This window comes from Leucopleurus acutus (assembly GCF_964270905.1).
Source record: "Leucopleurus acutus genome assembly, chromosome: 2".
NCBI lineage: Eukaryota > Metazoa > Chordata > Mammalia > Artiodactyla > Delphinidae > Leucopleurus > Leucopleurus acutus.
In genome coordinates, this window is record NC_139143.1 from 27,121,224 (window position 1) to 27,146,829 (window position 25,606).

The 25,606-nt window shown below is 36.2% G+C and overlaps 1 protein-coding gene across 1 annotated transcript in view; it reads right to left on the reverse strand.

Annotated features, from left to right (window-relative positions):
* Positions 1-25,606, reverse strand: part of CATSPERE (catsper channel auxiliary subunit epsilon) — a gene marked incomplete at both ends in the record, with an annotated part of 242,671 nt that overhangs the window by 120,713 nt on the left and 96,352 nt on the right. The window contains one exon of the mRNA XM_082833795.1: positions 22,633-23,125. Coding sequence (XP_082689921.1) covers positions 22,633-23,125 — 493 coding nt within the window. The remainder of the gene's footprint in view (positions 1-22,632; positions 23,126-25,606) is intronic.

The following is a 25,606-nucleotide window of genomic DNA, read 5'->3' on the forward strand; positions in this document are numbered from 1 at the left end:
TTATAACAAAGGGAATCAGCTATACATATACATATATTCCCATATCTCTTCCCTCTTGCAACTCCCTTCCTCTGATCCTCCCTATCCCACCCCTCCAGGTGGTCACAAAGCACGGAGCTGATCTCCCTGTGCTATGTGGCTTCTTCCCACTAGCTATCAGTTTTACATTTGGTAGTGTATATATATATATATACAGGCCATTCTCTCACTTTGTCCCAGCTTACTCTTGCCCTCACCAGGTCCTCAAGTCCATTCTCTAGTAGGTCTGCATCTTTATTCCCGTACTGCCTCTAGATTCTTTATGACCTTTTTTTTTTTTTTTTAAATTCCAGATATATGTGTTAGGGTACAGTATTTGTTTTCTTCTTTTTGACTTACTTCACTCTCTGTGACAGACTCTAGGTCCATCCACCTCACTACAAATAATTCAATTTCATCTCTTTTTATGGCTGAGTAATATTCCATTGTATATATGTGCCACATCTTCTTTAACCATTCACCTATCGATGGACACTTAGGTTGCTTCCATGTCCTGGCTATTGTAAATAGAGCAGCAATGAACATTGTGGTATATGACTCTTTTTGAATTATGGTTTTCTCAGGGTATATGCCTAGTAGTGGGATTGCTGGGTCATATGGTAGTTCTATTTGTAGATTTTTAAGGAACCTCCATACTGTTCTCCATAGTGGCTGTATCAATTTATATTCCCACCAACAGTGCAAGAGGGTTCCCTTTTCTCCACACCCTCTCCAGCATTTATTGTTTGTAGATTTTTTCATGATGGCCATTTGGACTGGTGTGAGGTGATAGCTCATTGTAGTTTTGATTTACATTTCTCTAATGATTAATGATGTTGAGCATTCTTTCATGTGTTTGTTGGCAATATGTATGTTTTTGGAGAAATGTCTATTTAGGTATTCTGCCCATTTTTGGATTGGGTTGTTTGTTTTTTTGATATTGAGCTGCATGAGCTTATTGTAAATTTTGGACATTAATCTTTTGTCAGTGGCATCATTTGCAAATATTTTCTCCCATTCTGAGGGTTCTCTTTTCGTCTTCTTTATGGTTTCCTTTGCTGTGCAAAAGCTTTTAAGTTTCATTAGGTCCCATTTGTTTATTTTTGCTTTTATTTCCATTACTCTAGGAGGGTAATGGGCCAAAAATGATCTTGCTGTGATTTATGTCATAAGTGTTCTGCCAATGTTTTCCTCTATAAGTTTTATAGTGTCTGGCCTTACATCTAGGTCTGTAATCCATTTTGAGTTTATTTTTGTGTATGGTGTTAGGGAGTGTTCTAATTTCACTCTTTTACATGTAGCTGTTCCGTTTTCCCAGCACCACTTATTGAAGAGGATGTCTTCTCCATTGTATATTTGAGCCTCCTTTAGCAAAAATAAGGTTACCATATGTGCATGAGATTATCTCTGGGCTTTCTATTCTGTTCCACTGATCTATATTTCTGTTTTTGTGCCAGTACCATACTGTCTGGATTACTGTGGCTTTGTAATATAATCTGAAGTCAGGGAGCCTGATTCCTCCAGCTCCATTTTTCTTTGCCAAAATTGCTTTCGTTATTCGGGGTCTTTGGTGTTTCCATACAAAATGTGAAATTTTTTGTTTTAGTTCTGTGAAAAATGCCAGTGGTAGTTTGATAGGGATTGTATTGAATCTGTAGTTTGCTTTGGGTAGTAGAGTCACTTTCACAATGTTGATTGTTCCAATCCAAGAACATGGTATATCTCGCTATCTGTTTGTATCATCTTTAATTTCTTTCATCAGTGTCTTATAGTTTTCCACATACAGGTCTTTTTTCTCTTTAGGTAGGTTTATTCCTAGGTATTTTATTCCTTTTGTTGCAATGGTAACTGTGAGTGTTTCCGTAATTTTTCTTTCAGATTTTTCATCATTAGTGTATAGGAATGCAAGAGATTTCTGTGCATTGATTTTGTATCCTGCTACTTTACCAAATTCATTGATTAGCTCTGGTAGTTTTCTGATAGTATCTTTAGGATTCTCTATGTAGAGTATCATGTCATCTGCAAACAGTGACAGTTTTACTTCTTCTTTTCTGATTTGGATTCCTTCTTTTTCTTCACTGATTGCTGTGGTCTAAACTTCCAAAACAATGTTGAATAACAGTGGTGAGAGTGGGGAACCTTGTCTTATTCCTGATCTTAGTGGAAATGGTCTCAGTTTTTCACCATTGAGGACAATGTTGGCTGTGGGTTTGTCACATATGGCCTTTATTATGTTGAGGTAAGTTCCCTCATGCCTACTTTCTGCAGTATTTTTATTATAAATGGGTGCTGAATTTTGTCAAAGGCTTTTTCTGCATCTATTGAAATGATCATATGGTTTTTATTCTTCAATTTGTGAATATGGTGTATCACATTGATTGATTTGTGTGTATTGAAGAATCCTTGCATTCCTGGGATAAAACCCACTTGATCATGGTGTATGATCATTTTAATGTGCTGTTGGATTGTGGTTGCTAGTATTTTGTTGAGGATTTTTTCATCTATGTTGATCAGTGATATTGGCCTGTAATTTCCTTTCTTTGTGACATCTTTGGTTCTGGTATCAGGGTGATGGAGGCCTCGTAGAAAGAGCTTGGGAATGTTCCCCCCTCTGCTATAATTTGGAAGAGATTGAGAAGGATAGGTGTTAGCTCGTCTTTTAATGTTTCATAGAATTCACCGGGTGAGGCCATCTGGTCCTGGGCTTTTGTTTTTTCGAAGATTTTTAATCACAGTTTTAATTTCAGTGCTTGTGATGGGTCTGTTTATATCTTTTATTTCTTCCTGGTTCAGTCTTGGAAGGTTGTGCTTTTCTAAGAATTTGTCCATTTCTTCCAGGTTGTCCATTTTATTGGCATAGAGTTACTTGTAGCAATCTCTCATGATCCTTTGTACTTCTGCAGTGTCAGTTGTTACTTCTCCTTTATCATTTCTAATTCTGTTGATTTGAGTCTTCTCCGTTTTTTTCTTGATGAGTCTGGCTAATGGTTTATCAATTTTGTATATCTTCTCAAAGAACCTGCTTCTAGTTTTATTGATCTTCATTATTGGTTCCTTCATTTCTTTTTCATTTTTTTCTGATCTATCTTTATGATTCCTTTCCTTCTGCTAACATTGGGGTGTTTTTGTTCTTTTTTCTCTAGTTGTTATAAGTGTAGGTTAGGCTGTTTATTTGAGATGTTTCTTAAGGTAGGATTGTATTGCTAAATCTCCCCTCTTAGAACTGCTTTGGCTGCTTCCCATAGGTTTTGGGTGGTCGTGTTTTCATTGTCATTTGTTTCTAGGTGTTTTTTGATTTCCTCTTTGATTCCTTCAGTGATCTGCCGGTTATTGAGTAGTGTATTGTTTAGCCTCCATGTGTTTGTATGTTTTAAAGATTTTTTCCTGTAATTGATATCTAGCTTCATAGCGTTGTGGTTGGAAAGAATACTTAATACGATTTCAATTTTCTTAAATTACCGAGGCTTGATTTGTGACTCAAGATATGATCTATCCTGGAGAATGTTCCATGAGCACTTGAGAAGAAAGTGTATTCTGTTGTTTTTGGATGGAATGTCCAATAAATATCAATTAAGTCCATCTTGTTTAATGTATCATTTAAAGCTTGTCTTTCCTTATTTATTTTCATTTTGGATGATCTATCCATTGGTGAAAGTGGGGTGTTAAAGTCCCCTACTATGATTGTGTTACTGTCGATTTCCCCTTTTATGGCTGTTAGTATTTGCCTTATGTATTGAGGTGCTCCTATGTTTGGGTGCATAAATATTTACAATTGTTATATCTTCTTCTTGGATTGATCCCTTAATCATTATATAGTGCCTTCCTTGTCTCTTGTAATAATCTTTATTTTAAAGTCTATTTTGTCTGTTATGAGAATTGTTACTCCAAATTTCTTTTGGTTTCCATTTGCATGGAATATCGTTTTCCATTTCCCTCACTTTCAGTCTGTATGTGTCCCTAGGTCTGAAGTGGGTCTCTTGTAGACAGCATATATACGGGTCTTGTTTTTGTAACCATTCAGCCAGTCTATGTCTTTTGGTTGGAGCATTTAATCATTTATATTTAAGGTAATTATTGATATGTATGTTCCTATTACCATTTTCTTAATTGTTTTGGGTTCGTTATTGTAGGTCTTTTCTTTCTCTTGCGTTTCCTGCCTAGAGAATTTCCTTTAGCATTTGTTGTAAAGCTGGTTTGGTGGTGCTGAAATCTCTTAGCTTTTGCTTGTCTGTAAAGGTTTTAATTTCCTGTCGAATCTGAGTGAGATCCTTGCTGGGTAGAGTAATCTTGGTCATAGGTTTTCCCTTTCATCACTTTAAATATGTCCTGCCACTCCCTTGTGGCTTTCAGAGTTCCTGCTGAAAGATCAGCTGTTAACCTTATGAGGATTCCCTTGTATGTTATTTGTTGTTTTTCCCTTGCTGCTTTTAATATTTTTTCTTTGTATTTAAGTTTTGATAGTTTGATTAATATGCCTTGGCGTGTTTCTCCTTGGATTTCTCCTGTATGGGGCTCTGTGCACTTCCTGGACTTGATTGACTATTTCCTTTCCCATATGAGGGAAATTTTCAACCATAATCTTTTCAAATATTTTCTCATACCCTTTTTTTATCTCTTCTTCTTCTGGGACCCCTATAATTCGAATCTTGGTGTGTTTAATGTTGTCCCAGAGGTCTCTGAGATTATCCCTCAATTCTTTTCATTCTTTTTTCTTTATTCTGCTCTGCAGTAGTTATTGCCACTATTGTATCTTCCAGGTCACTTTTCCGTTCTTCTGCCTCAGTTATTCTGTTATTGCTTCCTTCTAGAGAATTTTAATTTTCATTTATTGTGTTTGACATCACTGTTTGTTTGCTCTTTAGTTGCTCTACGTCCTTGTTAAACGTTTCTTGTATTTTCTCCATTCTATTTCCAAGATTGTAGGTCATCATTACTATCATTATTCTGAATTCTTTTCCAGGTAGACTGCCTATTTCCTCTTCATATGTTTGGTCTGGTGGGTTTTTACCTTGTTCCTTCATCTGCTTTGTGTTTCTCTGTCTTCTCATTTTTCTTAACTTACTGTGTTTGGGGGTCTCCTTCTCACAGGCTGCAGGTTCATAGTTCCCATTGTTTTTGGTGTCTGTCTCCAGTGACTAAGGTTGTTTCAGTCGGTTGTGTATGCTTCCTGGTGGAGGGGACTAGTGCCTGTGTTCTGGTGGATGAGGCTGGATCTTGTTTTTCTGGTGGGCAGGTCCACATCCAGTGGAGTGTTTTGGGGTGTCTGTGACCTTATTATGATTTTAGGCAGCCTCTGTCCTAATGGGTGGGGTTGTGTTCCTCTCTTGCTAGTTGTTTGGCATAGGGTGTCCAGCACTGTAGCTTGCTGGTTGTTGAATGGAGCTGGGTCTTGGCGTTTAGATGGAGATCTCTGGGAGATTTTCACTGTTTGATATTACATGGAGCTGGGAGGTCTCTGATGGTCCAATGTCCTGAACTCGGCTCTCCCACCTTAGAGGCAGAGGCCTGATGCCCGGCCAGAGCATCAAGACCCTGTCATCCACATGGCTCAGAATAAAAGGGAGAAAAAAAGAAAGAAAAAATAAAATAAAGTTATTAAAATAAAAAATAATTAAAAGTAAAAAAAATTTAAATTTTTAAAAAAGAAAGAAAGAAGAGAGGTACCAAACCAAAAAACAAATCCACCAATGATAACAAGCACTAAAAACTATACTAAAAGAAAAACAACAACAAAAATGGACAGACAGAACCCTAGGACAAATGGTAAAAGCAAAGCTATACAGACAGAATCGTACACAGAAGTATACACATACACACTCACAAAAAGAGACAAAGGAAAACAATATATATATCATTGCTCCCAAAGTCCATCACCTCAATTTGCGAAGATTCGTTGTCTATTCAGGTATTCTGCAGATGCAGGGTACATCAAGTTGATTGTGGAGATTTAATCTGCTGCTCCTGAGGCTTCTGGGAGAAATTTGCCTTTCTCTTCTTTGTTTGCACGGCTCCTGGGTTTCAGCTGTGGATTTGGCCCTTTCTCTGCATGTAGGTCGCCTGAGGGTGTCTGTTCCCGCTCAGACAGGACGGGGTTAAAGGAGCAGCTGATTAGGGGGCTCTGGCTCACTTAGGTCAAGGGGAGGGAGGGGTACGGAATGTGGGGTGAGCCTGCGGTGGCAGAGGCTGGCGTGACGTTGCAACTTCCTGAGGTGCGCCGTGTGTTCTCCTGGGGAAGTTGTCCCTGGCTCATGGGACCCTGGCAGTGGTGGGCTGCACAGGCTCGTGGGAGGGGAGGTGTGGGCTGTGACCTGTGCTTGCACACAGGCTTCTTGGTGGCTGCAGTAGCAGCCTTAGCATCTCATGCCCATCTCTGGGGTCCGCCCTGATAGCCACAGCTTGTGCCCATCTCTGGAGCTCGTTTAGGCAGTGCTCTTAATCCCCTCTCCTCATGCACCACAAAACAAATAGCCAAAAAAAGTCTCTTGCCTCTTCAGTAGTTCCAGACTTTTTCCAGGACTCCCTCCCAGCTAGCTGCGGTGCACTAGCCCCTTTCAGGCTGTGTTCACGCAGCCAACCCCAGTCTTCTCCCTGGGATCTGACCCCTGAAGCCGGAGCCTGAGCTCTCAGCCTCCACACGACCTAGCAGTTGAGTAGACAAGCCTCTTGGGCTGGTGAGTTCTGGTCAGCACTGATCCTCTGTGCAGGAATCTCTCCACTTTGCCTTCTGCACCCCTGTTGCTGAACTCTCCTCTGTGGTTCTCAAGCTTCCCCCCCACCACCAGTGTTTCTGCCAGCGAAGGGGCTTACTAGTGTGTGGAAACCTTTCCTCCTTAACAGCTCCTTCCCACTGGTGCAGGTCCCGTCTCTATTCTTTTGTCTCTGTTTTTTCTTTTGCCCTACCCATGTATGTGGGGAGTTTATTGCTTTTTGGGAGGTCTGAGGTCTTCTGCCAGCATTCAGTAGGTGTTCTGTAGGAGTTGTTCCATATGTAGATGTATTTCTGACGTATTTGTAGGGAGGAAGGTGATCTCCACATGTTACTCTTCGACCATCTTGAAGCTACTCCCACCTTTTTATTTTATGCTAGTTTTGCCTTCATATATAAAGTATGTTTCTCGTAGGCACCATATAGTTGGGTCTTGATCTTTTTGATCTGATAATCTCTGACTTTTAATTATAATGTTTGGATCATTTACACTTATTTATTTTAAAAATATTTATTTATTTATTTGTCTGTGTTGGGTCTTAGTTGCAGCATGTGGGATCATCATTGCTGTGTGCAGTATGCTCATTGTGGCATGCAGGATTTTTAGTTGCAGCATGCAAACTCTTATTTACGGCATGTGGGATCTAGTTCCCTGACCAGGGATCAAACCCAGGCCCCCTGCATTGGGAGGATGGCGTCTTAGCCACTGGACCATCAGGGAAGTCCCTGGATCATTTCCATTTAATTGATTATTTATATGGTTAGGTTTAACTCTATTATCTTTTTTGTTTTCTACCTGTCCCAGCTTTTATTTTTATTCTTTTACCTCTTGTTTAAGATTAACTGAATGTTTTTTATGATCACATAGCATAATTTTTAATTTTGTCATTTTATTGGTCACTGCAGTGCTGATAATATACATCTTTAGGGACTTCCCTGGTGGTAAAGTGGCTAAGACTCCATGCTCCCAATGCAGGGGACCCATGTTTGATCCCTGGTCAGGGAACTAGATCCCACGTACTGCAAGTAAGAGTTTGCATGCTGCAACTGAAGATCACACATGCCACAATTAAAGATCCCACATACCACAACTAAAAGATCCCACATGCCACAGCTAAAGATCCTACATGCCACAATTAAATATCCTGGACACTGCAACTAAAGATCCTGAATGCGGCAATGAGGATCCTGCATGTAGCAACTAAGACCCAGTGCAGCCAAATAAACAAACAAACTAATAAGTAAATAAATATTTTTAAAATGTGTACTTTTTTTTTTTTTTTTTTTTTTGTGGTACGTGGGCCTCTCACTGCTGTGGCCTCTCTCATTGTGGAGCACAGGCTTTGGATGCGCAGGCTCAGCAGCCATGGCTCACAGGCCCAGCTGCTCCGTGGCATGTGGGATCTTCCCGTACCGGGGCATGAACCCGTGTCCCCTGCACTGGCAGGCGGACTCCCAACCACTGCGCCACCAGGGAAGTCGAAAAATGTGTACATCTTTAACTTCCCACAGATCGTTAAGTGATATTATACCACTTCAAATACAGTATAAAAATATTGCAAAAGTGTATTTCCACTTCTCCCCTCTTGTCTTTTTCATACATTTTATTTTTATATGCGTTATAAACTCTAAACTACATTGTTACTATTTTTGTTTAAACACTTATCTTTTAAAGGGATTTAAATAATAATAAGAAATATTATAAATGTAATCTTGTAGATACCATTTGTGGTGATTTTCACTTCTTTGTGTAGGTCCATAGTTCCATCTGGTATCATTTTCCTTCCACTCAAAGGGCTTGCTTTCGCACATTTCTTCTTTGTGGGTGTGCTAATGATGAATTAGCCCAACTTTAGTACATCTGAAAAAGTATTTTCACTTCATTTTTGAAAGATATTTTCATGGCTTTAGAATTCTATATTTGAAAGAGGTTGCTCCACTACCTTTTCACTGGCATTGTTTCCAATGAGAAATTTGATGTCATACTTATCTTTGTTCCTTTGTATATAAAATATTTTATTCTTCTGACTGCTTTTAAGATTTTTCTCTTTATCATTAGCTCTGAGTAATTTGATTATGTGTCTTGGTATAGTTTTCTTCATATTTCACATGCTTGGGGTTCACTGAGCATTTTAGACCTTTAGGTTTCAGCTTTAATCAAATTTGGATCATTCTGGCCATTAATTTTTCAAAAAATATTTTTGTGCCTCCTTCCTCCTTCAAGAATTCCAAGTACATCCATGTTAGGCTGAAAGAAGTTTCACAATCACTGTGAGGTTCTTTTTATTTTATTTATTTATTTTTGGTCTCGTATTCTCTGTATATCATTTTGAATAATTTCTACTGCTGTTTTGATGTTCACTAATCCTTTCTTCTATAATGCCTGCTGGTAATCACATCCAATGTCCTTTTTAAAAATCTCAGTCATAGAAGTTTTCATCTCTCAAAGTTTGATTTGGGTATTTTCTTAAATATAAAATATCTTCCTATCTCTACTTTACATGCTTTTCTCCTCTCTAGCTTTTAAATATGTGAAACACAGGTATCTCTTTTAATATCTTTGTCTGCTAATTCTAACATCTGTGTTAGTTTGGGTTCAATTTTGATAAGCTAATTTTTCTCTTCAATATGGATCATATTTTCTTGTTCTTTGTATGCTTGGTATTTTTGATTGAATGACAGAAATTGTGACTATTACCTTGTTGGGTGCTGAATATTTTTTAAAAATATTCTTGAGTTTTGTTCTGAGATGTCTTAAATTACTTTAAAACAGCTAGATACTTTTGGGGTTTTTTGTTTAAAATTTGTTAGATGGGACCAGAGAAGCACTTTGTCTAGTGATAATTATTCTCAGTAGTGAGGCAAGACACTTAGGAGCACTCTACTCAATCCCCCATGAATTGTTATGTGTGTTTTCAGTCTGGCTGGTTAGAACAGGTACTATTCCCATCCCTGTGTGAGTTATAATTCAATTCCCTAGTCCTTTCATTCAGTTTTTTCCCCAGGATTGGATAGTTTCCCCACAAATATAGACTGATTGATACACTGCTGAATACATGAGGGGAGTCCTTGGGAAATCTCTAGAATTCTGTGTGCAGCTCTCTTATCATTGCTATTCTGCTTTGTAAGCTCCAGCCACCTTCCCTCCCTTGATTATAAGTTCCACTTCCTCAACTAAGTGAATCTGCTGGACTCTGTCTCAGTCTCCTATGTCACCATTCCCTGGTCTGGGAACTTTCTCAAGACATTAAGCAGGGGCAATTGCAGGGCTTATCTTGATTTCCAATGTTTTTGAATATATAAAGCATGGTTTCATACTATTTTCTGCTGTTGCTTCATGCTGGAACATATATATATATATATATATATATATATATATATATATATATATCTCCTATTTTTTATTCTATCTTGTGCAGAAGTGGAAGATTCTAATATAAGCACTTAATCCTATAAATTCCATTTTAGGCACTGCTTTAGCAGAACTCCATAATATCCTCACTTTCATTCAGTTAAAAGAATATCTAAAGACACTGATGAAGAGACCTTCGAGATGGTGGAGGAGTAAGACGAGGAGATCACCTTCCACCCACAAATACATCAGAAATACATCGACATGTGGAACAACTCCTACAGAACACCTACTGAACGCTGGCAGAAGACCTCAGATTTCCCAAAAGCCATGTGGTTGACAAGGTCTTGATGCTCTGGCCAGTATCAGGCCTATGTCTCTGAGGTGGGAGAGCTGAGCTCAGGACCTTGGTCAACCAGAGACCTCCCAGCTCCACGTAATATCAAATGGCAAAAACTCTCCCAGAGATCTCCATCTCAATGCTAAGAGCCAGTTAAACTCAATGACCAGCAAGCTACAGTACCAGAAAACCTATGGCAAACAACTAGCAAGACAGGAACACAACCCCACCCATTAGCAGAGAGGTTGCTTTAAATCATAATAATGTCACAGACACCCCAAATCACACCACCAGATGTGGTCCTGCCCACCAGAAAAACAAGATCCAGCCTCATCCACCAGAACACAGGCATTAGTCCCCTCCACTAGGAAGCCTACACAACTGAACTGAACCAAACTTAGCCACTGGGGGCAGACACCAAAAACAATGGGAACTACAAACCTGCAGCCTGTAAAAAGGAGACCCCAAATACAGTAAGTTAAACAAAATGAGAAGACAGAGATACACACAGCAGATGAAGGAGCAACATAAAAACCCACCAGACCATACAAATGAAGAGGAACTAGGCAGTCTACCTGAAAAAGAATTCAGAATAATGATAGTAATGATGATCCAAAATCTTGGAAATAGAATGGAGAAAATACAAGAAACGTTTAACAAGGATCTAGAGGAACTAAAGAGCAAACAAACAATGATGAACAACACAATAAATGAAATAAAAAATTCTTTAGAAGGAATCAATAGCAGAATAATGGAGGCAGAAGAATGGATAAGTGACCTGGAAGATAAAATAGTGGAAATAACTATAACAGAGCAGAATAAAGAAAAAAGAATGAGAAGAATTGAGAACAGTCTTAGAGACCCCTGGGACAACATTAAACACACCAATATTTGAATTATAGGGTTCCCAGAAGAAGAAGAGAAAAAGAAAAGGACTGAGAAAATATTTGAAGAGATTATAGTTGAAAATTTCCCTTATTTGGGAACAGAAATAATCAATCAAGTACAGGAAGCACACAGAGTCCCATAGAGGAGAAATCCAAGGAGAAACACGCCAAGACACATATTAATCAAACTATCAAAAATTAAATACAAAGAAAAAATATGAAAAGCAGTAAGGGAAAAAAACCAAGTAACATACAAGGGAATCCCCATAAGATTAACAGCTGATCTTTCAGCAGGAAGTCTGAAAGCCACAAGGGAGTGGCAGGACATATTTAAAGTGATGAAAGGGAAACCCTTCAACCAAGATTACTCTACCCAGCAAGGATCTCATGCAGATTTGCTGGAGAAATTAAAACCTTTACAGACAAGCAAAAGCTAAGAGATTTCAGCACCACCAAACCAGCTTTACAACAAATGCTAAAGGAAAGTCTCTAGGCAGGAAACACAAGAGAAGGAAAAGACCTACAATAATAAACCCAAAACAATTAAGAAAATGGTAATAGGAATGTACATATTGATATCTACCTTAAATGTAAATGGATTAAGTGCTCCCACCAAAAGACATCGACTGGCTGAAATGATACAAAAACAAGACCCATATATATGCTGTCTACAAGAGACCCACTTCAGACATAGGGACACATACAGATGGAATGTGAGGGGATGGGAAAAGTTATTCCATGCAAATGGAAATCAAAACAAAGGTGGAGTAGCAATTCTCATATCAGACAAAATAGACTTTAAAATAAAGACTATTACAAGACACAAAGAAGGACACTACACAATGATCAAGGGATCAATCCAAGAAAAAGATATAACAATTGTAAATATTTATGCACCCAACATAGGAGCACCTCAATACATAAGGCAAATGTTAACAGCCATTAAAGGGGAAATCAACAGTAACAGAATCATAGTAGGGGACTTTAACACCCCACTTTCACCAATGGATAGATCATCCAAAATGAAAATAAATAAGGAAAGACAAGCTTTAAATGATACATTAAACAAGATGAACTTAACTGATATTTATAGGACATTCCATCCAAAAACACCAGAATACACATTTTTCTCAAGTGCTCATGGAACATTCTCCAGGATAGATCATATCTTGGGTCACAAATCAAGCCTCAGTAAATTTAAGAAAATTGAAATTGTATCAAGTATCTTTTCCTACCACAACGCTATGAAAGTAGCTATCAATTACTGGAAAGAAATCTTAAAAAAATAGAAACACATGGAGGCTAAAAAATACACTACTCAATAACTGAGAGATCACTGAAGAAATCAAAGAGGAAATCAAAAAATACCTAGAAACAAATGACAATGAAAACAAGATGACCTAAAACTTATGGGATGAAGCAAAAGCAATTCTAAGATGGAAGTTTATAACAATACAATCTTACCTCAAGAAACAAGAAACATCTCAAATAAACAATGTAACCATACACCTAAAGCAATTAGAGAAAGAAGAACAAAAAACCCCCAAAGTTAGCCGAAGGAAAGAAATCATAAAGATCAGATCAGAAAAAAATGAAAAAGAAATGAAGGGAATGATAGCAAAGATCAATAAAACTAAAAACATAGAAGATAAACAAAATTGATAAACCATTAGCTAGACTCATCAAGAAAAAAAGGGAGAAGACTCAAATCAAAAGAATTAGAAATGAAAAAGGAGAAGTAACAAGTGACACTGCAGAAATACAAAGGATCACGAGAGATTACTACAAGCAACTATATGCCAATAAAATGGACAACCTGGAAGAAACCGACAAATTATTAGAAAAGCACAACCTTCCGAGACTGAACCAGGAAGAAATAGAAATTATAAGCAGACCAATCATAAGCACTGAAATTGAGACTGTGATTAAAAATCTTCAAACAAACACAAGCCCAGGACCAGATGGCTTCGCAGGCGAATTCTATCAAACATTTTGAGAAGAGCTAACACCTATCCTTCTCAAACTCTTCCAAAATATAGCAGAGGAAGGAACTCTTCCAAACTCATTCGATGAGGCCACCATCACCCTGATACCAAAAACAGAAAAAGATATCACAAAAAATGAAAATTACAGGCTAATATCACTGATGAACATAAATGCAAAAATCCTCAACGAAATACTAGCAAACAGAATCCAACAGCACATTAAAAGGATCATACACCATGATCAAGTGGGGTTTACCCCAGGAATGCAAGGATTCTTCCATACACACAAATCAAAAATGGGACACACCGTATTAAAAAATTGAAGGAGAAAAACTACATGATCATCTCAATAGATGCAGAAAAATCCTTCAACAAAATTCAACACCCATTTATGATAAAAACCCTCCAGAAAGTAGGCATAGAGGGAACCTACCTCAACATAATAAAGGCCATATATGAAAAACACAAAACCAAAATCGTTCTCAGTGGTGAAACCTGAAACTATTTCCTCTAAGATCAGGAACAAGACAAGGTTGTCCACTCTCACTACTATTATTCAACATAGTTTTGGAAGTTTTAGCCACAGCAATTAGAGAAGAAAAAGAAATAAAAGTTATCCAAATTGGAAAAGAAGAAGTAAAGCTGTCACTGCTTGCAGATGACATGATACTATACATAGAGAATCTTAAAGATGCTATCTGAAAACTACTAGAGCTAAACAATGAATTTGGTAAAGTAGCAGGATACAAAATTAATGCACAGAACTCTCTTGCATTCCTATACACTAATGATGAAAAATCTGAAAGAGAAATTAAGGAAACTCTCCCATTTACCACTGCAACAAAAAGAATTTAACACCTAGGAATAAACCTACCTAAGGAGACAAAAGACCTGTATGCAGAAAACTATAAGACACTGATGAAAGAAATTCAAGATGATACAAACATATGGTGAGATATACCATGTTCTTGGATTGGAAAAATCAACACTGTAAAAGTGACAATACTACCCAAAGCATTCTACAGATTCAATACAATCCCTATCAAACTACCAATGGCATTTTTCACAGAACGAAGACAAAAAATTTCACAATTTGTATGTAAACATGAAAGACCCTGAAGAGCCAAAGGAATCTTGAGAAAGAAACACAGAGCTGTAGGAATTAGGCTCCCAGACTTTAGACTATACTACAAAGCTACAGTAATCAAGACAGTATGGTACTGGCAGAAAAACAGAAATATAGATCAATGGAATAGAATAGAAAGCCCAGAGATAAACCCATGCTCATATGGTCAACTTATTTTTGATAAAGGAGGCAAGAATATACAATGGATAAAAGACAACCTCTTCAATGAGTGGTGCTGGTAAAACTGGACAGCTACATGTGAAAGAATGAAATTAGAACACTCCTTAACACCATACACAAATATAAACTCAAAATGGGTTAAAGACCTAAATGTAAGGCTAGAAACTATCAAACTGTTAGAAGAAAACATAGGCAGAACACTCTATGACATAAATCACAGAAAAATCCTGTTTGATTCACCTCCTAGAGAAATGGAAATAAAAACAAAAATAAACAAATGGGACCTAATGAAACTTAAAAGCTTTTGCACAGCAAAGGAAAAGGAAACCATAAAAAAGATGAAAAGACAACCCCCAGGATGGGAGAAAATATTTGCAAATGAAGCCACTGACAAAGGATTAATGTCCCAAATTTACAAGCAGCTCATGCAGCTCAATATCAAAAAAACAAACTACCCAAACCAAAAATGGGCAGAAGACCTAAGTAGACATTTCTCCAAGAAGATATACAGATTGCCAACAAACACATGAAAGGATGCTCAACATCATTAATCATTAGAGAAATGCAAATCAAAACTAACATGAGGTATCACCTCACACCAGTCAGAATGGCTATCATCAAAAAATCTACAAACAGTAAATGCTGGAGAGGGTTTGGAGAAAAGGGAACCCTCTTGCAATGTTGGTGGGAATGTAAATTTATACAGCCACTATGGAGAATAGTGTGGAGGTTCCTTAGGATAATAAAAATAGAATTACCATACCACCCAGCAATCCCACTACTGGGCATGTATCCTGAGAACACCATAATTGAAAAAGAGTCATGTACCACAGTGTTCATTGCAGCTCTATTTACAATAGCCAGAACATAGAAGCAACGTAAGTGTCCACCGACAGATGAACGGATAAAGAAGATGTGGCCCATATATGCAATGGAATATTACTCAGCCATAAAAAGAAAGGAAATTGAGTTATTTGTAGTGAGGTGGATGGATCTAGAGATTGTCATACATGGTGAAGTAAGTCAGAGAGAGAAAAACAAATACCGTATGCTAACACATATATATGGAATCTAAAAAAAAAAAAAGGTTCTGAAGAACATCAGAGCAGAACAGGAATAAAGGCCCAGACGTAGAGAATGGACTTGAGGACATGGAGAGGGGGATGGGTAAGCTGGGACGAAGTGAGAGAGTCACATGGACTTATATATACTACCAAATGTAAAATAGATAGTTAGTGGGAAGCAGCCACATAGCACAGGGAGATCAGCTTGGTGCTTTCTGACCAGCTAGAAGGGTGGGATAGGGAGGATGGGAGGGACACACAAGAGGGAGGAGATATGGGGATATATGTATAGCTGATTCACTTTGTCATAAAGCAGAAACTAACACACCATTGTAAAGCAATTATACTCCAATAAAGATTTTTAAAAAAAGACACTGATGAAAGACATTAAAGAGGACACAAATAAATGGAAATATATAACATGTGCTTGGAGTGGAAGAATTAATGTTGTTAAAATGACAATACTATGCAAGGCAATCTACAGATTCTATGCAATGCCTATCAAATTACCAATGGCATTTTTCACAGAATTAGAACAAAAAATTTTAAAACTTCTATGGAAACACAAAAGACCCCCCAAAACCAAAACAATATTGAGAAAGAACAGAGCTATAGGAATCAGGTTCCCTGACTTCAGACTATACTACAAAGCTACAGTGATAAGAACAGTATTGTACTGGCAGAAAACAGACACATAGATCAATGGAACAGCATAGAAAGCCCAGAAATAAACGCAGACACTTATGGTCAATTAATCCACTACAAAAGATGCAAGAATATACAATGGAGAAAAGATAGTCTCTTCAATAAGTGGTGCTGGGAAAACTGGACAGCTACATGTAAAAGAATGAAATTAGAACACTCCCTAACACCATACACAAAAACAAACTCAAAATAGATTAAAGACCTAAATGTAAGAGCAGATACTATAAAACTCCTAGAGGAAAACATAGGGAGAACACTCTTTAAGATATATCACAGGAATATTATTTGGGGTCTATCTCCTAGAGTAATGGAAATAAAAGCAAAAATAAACAAGTGGAACCTAATTAAATGTAAAAGCTTTTGCACAGGAAAGGAAACCATAAACAAAACAAAAAGACAACCTATTAAATAGGAGAAAATATTTGCAAACAATCTGACTGACAAGGGATTTGTCTGCAAAATATAAAAATACCTCATACAACTCAATAAAAAAAAACCAACCAAAAAATTGGCAGAAGACATAAATAGACATTTCTCCAAAGAAGATATAGAGATGGCCAACAGGCACATGAAAATCAAATGTAAATCAAATACTCCAGTCAGAATGGCCATCATTAAAATATCTACAAATAATAAATGCTGGAGAGCATGTGGAGAAAATAGAAACCTCCTGCACTGTTGGTGGGGATGTAAATTGGTACAACCACTATGGAGGACAGTAAGGAGGTTCCTTTAAAAACTAAAAATAGAGTTACCGTATGATACAGCAATCCCACTCCTGGGTATATATCCAGAGAAAACTATAATTTGAAAAGGTACATGCACCCCAGTGTTCATAGCAGCACTATTTAAAGCCAAGACATGGAAGCAACCTAAGTCTCCATCAACAGATGAATGGATAAAGAAGATGTGGCATATATACCCAATGGAATATTACTCACCTTAAAAAAGAATGAAATAATTCCATTTGCAGCAACATGGGTGGACTTAGAGATTATCATATTAAGTGAGGTAAGACAGAGAAAGAGAAATATCATATGATATTGCTTATATGTGGACTCTTTAAAAATAAGACAAATGAACTTATTTACAAAACAGTAACAGACTCACAGGCATAGAAAACAAACTTATGGTTATCAAAGGGGAAAGTGGGCAGGGAGGGATAAATTAAGAGTTTGATATTAACAGATGCACACTACTATATATAAAACAAACAACAATGATCTACAGGGAATTATATTCAATATCTTCGAATAACCTATAATGGAAATGAATCTGAAAAAGAATATATACATATAAATATGTATATAACTGAATATATACAACTGAGTATATATATACACATATATGTGTGTATATATATATATATATATATATATATATATATATCTGAATCACTGTGCTGTACACCTGAAACTAACAGAACATTGTAAATCCACTATACTTCAATTAAAATAATTTAAAAAAAGATTTTCTAATTTCCCTGAGATGTCCTATTTAACACATGAATTACTTAGAAGTGCATTGTTTAATTTCCAAGAATTGGGGTATTTCCAGATATATTTCTGTTATTGACTCTTAGTTTAATTCCACTGTAGTTAGAGAACATACTTTATATGATTTAAATTCTTTTAAATGTGTTGAGGTTTGATTTATGACTCAGTATATGGTCTGTCTTGGTAAATGTTCCATGAACGCTTGCTAAGAATATATATTCTGCTGTTGTTGGGTAGACTATCCTATAAATATAAATTAGATTCAGTTGGTTTTTCAGTTCTTCTATACAATTGTCTATTTTATCTTCAACTATAATTATGGATTTGTCAATTTCTTCTTTCACTTCCATAAGTTTTGATATAGTTTTAATGTTTTACTTTTATTTAGTTAAAATGATTTTTAGGGGACTTCTCTGGTGGTGCAGTGGTTAAGAATCTGCCTGCCAATGCAGGGGATATGGGTTTGAGCCCTGGTCTGGGGAGATCCCACATGCCACAGAGCAACTAAGCCTGTGCACCACAACTACAGAGCCTGCAGTCTAGAGCTCATGAGCCACAACTACTGAGCCCATGTACCACAGCTACTGAAGCCCACATGCCCTAGAACCTGTGCACCACAACTACTAAGCCTACGTGCCACAACTACTGAAGCCCATGTGCTCTAGGGCCCATGTGCCACAACTACTGAGCCTGTGTGCTGCAACTACTGAAGCCCGTGCACCTAGAACCCATGCTCTGCAACAAGAGAAGCCACCACAATGAGACCCATGCACCGCAATGAAGAGTAGACCCCGATTGCCACAGCTAGAGAAAGCCTGTGTACAGCAACGAAGACACAATGGAGCCAAAACCAAAAAATTTTAAAAAATTATTTTTCATTCCCCTTGAAATGGTGTTTGTCCAAATGGTTATTGTAATGTGTATTTATAAAATTTCAAATCCTTGATGACCTTCCACATATCTGTTTTTAAAAAGTTGATTTCTAGTTTAATTCTGTTATGACCAGAGAACATACTTTGATTTCTCTTCTTTTAAATTTGCTAACATTTGTCTTATGTTCTAAAATATACTCTATCTTTGCTAATATTCCATGTTTACTTGAAAAGAATATATTTTCTGCTGTTGTTGGGTGAAGTATATTTTACAAATGTCTACTAGGTCTAGTTGGTTAATTCAGGGGTCAGCAAACTTTTTATGGAAAGGGCTATATAGTAAATATTTAAGTTTTGGTCCACATACTCTATTGCAAATTTTTATTAGTGCTGTTGTAGGGCAAAAGCAGCCAGAGATGATACATAAGCAAACGAGCATGGCTATATTCCAATAAAACTTTTTACACAAAAGACAGCAGACTTGATTTGGCTGAGATGGGCAGTAGTTTTCTGACCACTGGTGTTATTTATCCTTGTACATCCTTGCTTGTTTCCTGTCTACTTGTTTTATCTATTACTGAAAAAGGACTGTGGAAATCTTCCAACAATTTTGTGGATTTATCTATTTCTTTTTTCCATTCAATTAATTTTGGTTCATTTGCTATGAAGCTTGTTTGTTAGATACATACACATTTAGGATTACTATGTCTTCTTGACAAATTGACCCTTTTATCATATAATGTCCCTTTTTAACCAATTGTTTCCTAGTTTGTCTGATATTAATAAATCCACTCCCATTTTCTTTAATTAGTGTTTGCATGGTATATACTTTTCCAATGTTTTACTTTTAATTCAACTATGTCTCCTTATATTGAAAGTGGGTTTCTTATGGGAAGCATACATTTTGGTCTTTAAAAAAAAAAATCCAATTTGACAATCTCTGCCTTTTAATTAGTATTTTTTGGCCATTTACATTTAATGAAATTATTGACATGTTTATATTTAATTACCATTTTGTTGTTTTCTGTTTGTATCCTCTGGTTTTTGTCTCTGTGTTTCCCTTTCCTGTCTTCTTTTAGGTTATTGAAAAGAAATTTTTTTTTAGTATTCCATTTTAATTTATCTGTTGAGGTTTTTAAAACTCTATCTTGTATAATTTTTTAGTGGTTGCTCTATGGGTTATAATAATGCATTTAACATTTCAAGTGTAATGAAGAAAGCTCACTACCCCATGGGTTCTTTTATCCTTCTTCATTTATGCTGTAATAATCATGTATTATATCAACATACATTAAAAAGCTCACCAGAAAATGTTATATATTTTAAATTTTGCTATTACATATCATACGTACTTTAAGGAACTTAAGAGTATAAAAATTAAGAGTATAAAAATACAAAAATTTTATAGTCTTAAGCTTTAAGGAACTTAAGAGTATAAAAATAATCTATGTAATAGATTATATAATAACAATCTATTATTATTAGATTAAATATTATTATATAATCTAATAATTGTTAGATTAGAATTTTATTTTAGCTAATTAAATTAGATTAATAAATCTAATTAAATAATTTTATTAAAATGATTTTAGTCTAAAATAATTTTTACCTGTATATCTACCATTTCAGTTGTTTTTTACTCATTATTGAAGTTTTAAATTCTCCATTTCCCTTCCACCTGATAAGCTTCATTAGACATATATTTCTTTTAGAATAGGTATTCTGGTAACAGATTTTCTTAGTTTTCCTTCATCTGAGAATGTCTTTATTTCTCCTTAATTCCTGAAAGACATGTTTGTCTGGAATAGAATTCTATGCTGATGATCCTTTCTTTCAGTACTCTACTAATACTGCTTCATTGCCTTCTGTTATCTATGGCCTGTAAGGAAAAATCAGCTATCACTTGAATCATTGTTCTCCTATATATGATGTATCACTTCTCTCTGGCTGCTTCCACATTTTTTTCCTTTGGTTTTTAGTAGTTTGATTATAAGTTTCTTTTACAACTACATTGTCTGGAGTCTGTTGGGCTTCATGGCTCCATAAGTTTATACTTATTACCAAATTTGAGAAGTTTCTAGCCATTATTTATTCAGATTTTTTTTTTCTACATAATCCTCTCTCCTCTCCTCCTTGGACTCCAATGTCACGTATGTTAGACGTTTTGGTATTGTCCCACAGGTCTCTGGGGCCTGGTTCAACTTTGACAATTTTTATCTATTGTTTACATTGGAAATTTTCTATTGATATAACTTCAGTCTTATTGACTGTTTCCTCTGTCATGTCATACCCATTCTGCTATTGAGCACATCTAATCAATTTTATTTGAATTATTCTAATTATATTATAAAATCCCTGATTTTGATTCTTAAAATAGTTTCAAACATTCTTATTCTTGAGGATAGTTTTATTGAATGTATATAATTTTAGGTTGCCAATAACTTGACGTCAGTTGAGTATTTCACTATCTTCTGACTTCCATTGATTCTGACCTCCATTGATTCTAATTGTTTTACTATCTTTACTTTGTTTATAATTTGTCCTTTCTCCTTGGATGCTTTTAATATCTCTTATTAGTCTTTGATACCCTGCAATTTCACTATTATCTAAGTGGGTTTTCTTTTTTCCTATATCAACTTGGATTTATTAATATTTATGGATTGAGGATTGATATCTTTCTTTAAGTCTGAAAAAGTCTCAGCTCTTTCTCTTTCTTGCTAAAATTTCATTTTGGAATAGCTAGATATATGTTGAATCTTCTCTTTCCCATTCTTTCTTTCATCTCTCTTACCCTCTTTTCCTTGATTTCTCCCAGATTTTCATTTTGTTTGATTTCTTCTTATCTACTTCTCAATGCACTAGTTATTTTTGTTGTATCCAATCTTCTATTTAAGGTGATCATTGAATTTTACATTTCAATTTTTGTTAGTTTTATCTAGGTTATATTTTAACATTTATTTTTACATATTTAAAATTTTTGAAATAGAATCTACATACAGAAAATTGACCAAGTATAAATAAATAAATAAATAGCTGGAAGATTGATCACAAAGCAGAAATCTGTGTAATAGCTACCTAGATTAAAAAATAGAATATAATCAGAACTCCCAAATATCACACATACTCCTTCCCAATCACTACATCTTTTCTTTGCAGGATAACAATTATCCTAAATTTTATGGTAATGACTTCCTTGCTTTTAGTTTTACTCATTGCCTTGTCATTTGATAGATTCCTTTTTTCTCATGCTTTCCATTTTCTTTTCCATTTATTTAAATCTATTAAAGATATTTTAGATTCATTTTATTCTCTGTAGTTGGTGGTACACCTCTGTAAAGAGGTCTCTGAGAAGCTAGGTCAGAAAGATAGAGTTATTTACAAGCATAAATAACTCTACAGGGACTTCCCTGGTGGTCCAGTGGTAAAGAATCTGACTTAAAATGCAGGGGAGTGGGTTTGATTCCTGGTCAGGGAACTAAGATCCCACATGCCACGGGGCAACTAAGCCCATGTGCCACAACTATTGAGCTCATATGCCTCAACTAGAGAGCCTGTGTGCCATGAGCTACAGAGCCCACACGCTCTGGAAGCCATGCACCACAACTACAGAGTCCACATGCCCTGGAGCCTACCCTCCACAACTAGAGAAGAGAAAACCTGCACGCCACAACTAGAGAGACACCCATGTGCCACAACGAAAGATCCTGCATGCCTCAGCAAAGATCCCGTGTGCTGCAACTAAGACCCGATGCAGCCAAAAATCAATTAAAAAAAATCTTAAAAAAATAATTCTACAAAGAGCTGCATAGTATAGTCTCTGATATATCACTGTATTAAACAGTATGGTAAATATACCTAAATGTGCAGGTATAATATACATATATGTAATCTTTTTACTAACCTTCAATAAATAGTTGATCCAACACCATTTTCTTGATGTAATGCCAATTATTCCACCATCAGGAAGATTTACATTGCTTCCCAGTCCTTTGAATGCATTATAATTTTTTAAGTAAAGAATACCATTTATTAAAAAAAATATTCCATCCTGTGATAGGGTCACATCAGACACACTGTGTCTTTCATCATCAGTCAGAATGTTTGGAGGCACTCTGATTCTGGTCCAAGTACGGAATGAATCATTTGTCTGAAAGGTCTCCATATCAGCTACCACCACAACAAATGAAGGAACACAAGTAGCCCAGTCTGCCATTAACTGACTACCCTGTGGTGAAGATATTGGTAAAAACTCAGGAATCTCAGGTATTGTTAACAAAGAAAAAGTCAGCAGGAAAAAAATATCTGCAGTAAAGCAATCTTGAAAAGCCACTTGATTTCCTCTAATCTCCTTTAGCACATCATCTTCTGTCATCGGTATCGAGATATGCCAGGTCCTAAGAAGAGAAAAATAGAAAATATAAGAATAAAATGCACCCCCTCCTTCTTATCCATCTTGCATTGTGCCGACATTTATCATCTTTTATAAAAATTTTTATTTTTATCAACATAAATCTGGGTAAAACAAAACAAATAGTACTAAAACATTACCACTGCCCCATTTCTCCTCATTCCTCACTTAAGCTCCCAAAGAAAAAGTTTTGACCCTTACAGCTCTTTGTCCTGGAATATGTTTCCATATTCTCAAACAAATATTCGTTTTTTTTTGTTTTTTTTTTTTTTGCGGTATGCGGGCCTCTCACTGTGGTGGCCTCTCCCGTTGCGGAGCACAGGCTCCAGACGCTCAGGCTCAGCGGCCATGGCTCATGGGCCCAGCCGCACCACGGCATGTGGGATCTTCCTGGACCGGGGCACGAACCCATGTCCCCTGCATCGGCAGGAGGACTCTCAACCACTGTGCCACCAGGGAAGCCCGTAGATGTTTTTAATGGCATCCAAGGCAATATTCGTTAAATGGATATCTGACATTCTGTACATATGCATATTTTATTTCTATTTCTTTTAAAATATCATTTATTTACTAATTTTTAAAACAAAATAATAAATCATGTTATACAAGAGTATATGATACAAAACACACACCTTAAAGAATAATACCAAGATGAACACCTGTGTAATAATCACCCATATCAAGAATCAGAACATTGCCAGTAACTTGGAAATTTCCTGTATGTCTCTTCTTTCCCCCTCTTCCACCCACTCACATATAGTCACTGGCCTGATTTTTTTAAATACTGAGATATAATTGACATATAGCATTTTATTAGCTTTAGGTGTATAGTATAATGATTTGACATTTTTATATATTGCAAAATGATCACCACAGTAAGTCTAGTTATGTCCATCACCATACATAGCTATAAAAATTTTTTTTAATGATAAGAACTCTTAAGATCTACTCTCTTACTTTCAAATATACAATATAATATTATTAAATAGAAAATATAAATATAAAACTCCACTAGTATAGCTGGATACTTTAAAACTTCTCTATAAGTAGTTAATAGATCCAACAGGCAGAAAATCAGTAAGGACATAGTTAAACTGAAGAGCACCATCAATCAACTGGATCTAATCGACATTTAAAGAATACTTCATCCTGGGCTTCCCTGGTGGCGCAGTGGTTGAGAGTCAGCCTGCCGATGCAGGGGACACGGGTTCATGCCCCAGTCCGGGAAGATCCCACATGCCGCAGAGTGGCTGGGCCCATGGGCCATGGCTGCTGAGCCTGCGCGTCCACAGCCTTTGCTCCACAACGGGAGAGACCACAACAGTGAGAGGCCTGCGTACCGCAAAAAAAAAAAAAAGAAAAGAAAAAGAAAAAAGAGTACTTCATCCTAAAACAGCAGAATACACATTCTTCTCAAGCTCATACGGAGTATTCACCAAGATGCACCATATTCTGGGCCACAAAGCACTCCTTAAAAAATTAGAAATCATCAAAGTATGCTCTCATATCACAATGTAATTAAGTTAGAAGTCAATACAGAAAGATACCTGAAATTTCCCTAAATATTTGGAGATTAAACAACACACTTCTAAGTAATATATGGATCAAGGAAGAAATCTCAAGTGAAATTTTAAAATATTTGGAAATAAATGAAAATACAACTTATCAAATTTGGAAGATGACCTGAAAGCAGTGTGCAGAGGGAAGTTTACAACATGAAATGCATACACTAGAAAAGAAGAAAGAACTAAAAATCAATAATCTAAGCTTCCACCTTGAGAAACTAGAGATAGAAAAGGAATATAAACCTACATCAATCAGAAGAAAAATAATAATAAAAATTAGAGCAGAAATCAGCAAATTTAAACCAGAAAAGCAGTAGAGAGAATCAATGAAACCAAAAGCTGGTTCTTTGAAAAGATCAATAAAATCAATAAACTTCTAGTTGAGCTAAGAAAGAAAGACAAAGGACACAAATTACTAATATCGGAAATTAAAATGGGCCATCACTACTGATCTCCTGGACATTAAAGAGTAATAAAGGAATACTCCTTATTAAATGAAAAAATAATGGACAATTCTATGCCCACAAATTTGATAACTCAGATGAAATGGACCAATTGAAAGATACAACGTACCAAAAATCACACAAAGAGAAATAATGTGAATAGGGATATATGCATAAAATAAAATAAATAAATAACAAATTACCTTCCAAAACAAAAAGCACCAGGCCCAGACAGGTTCACTGGTGAATTCTAACATTTAAGGAATATAGGATGTCAATACTCTATAATCTCTTCCAGAAAATAGAAGCAGAGGCAATACTTCCCAACTTATTCTATGAGATCAGCATTACTCTAACACCAAAACCAGATAAAGACATTACAGATAAAGCTACAGACATTTTAAATTCAATAATGTGTAAAAAGATTTATTTACCATGACCAAATGGGATTTATTCCAG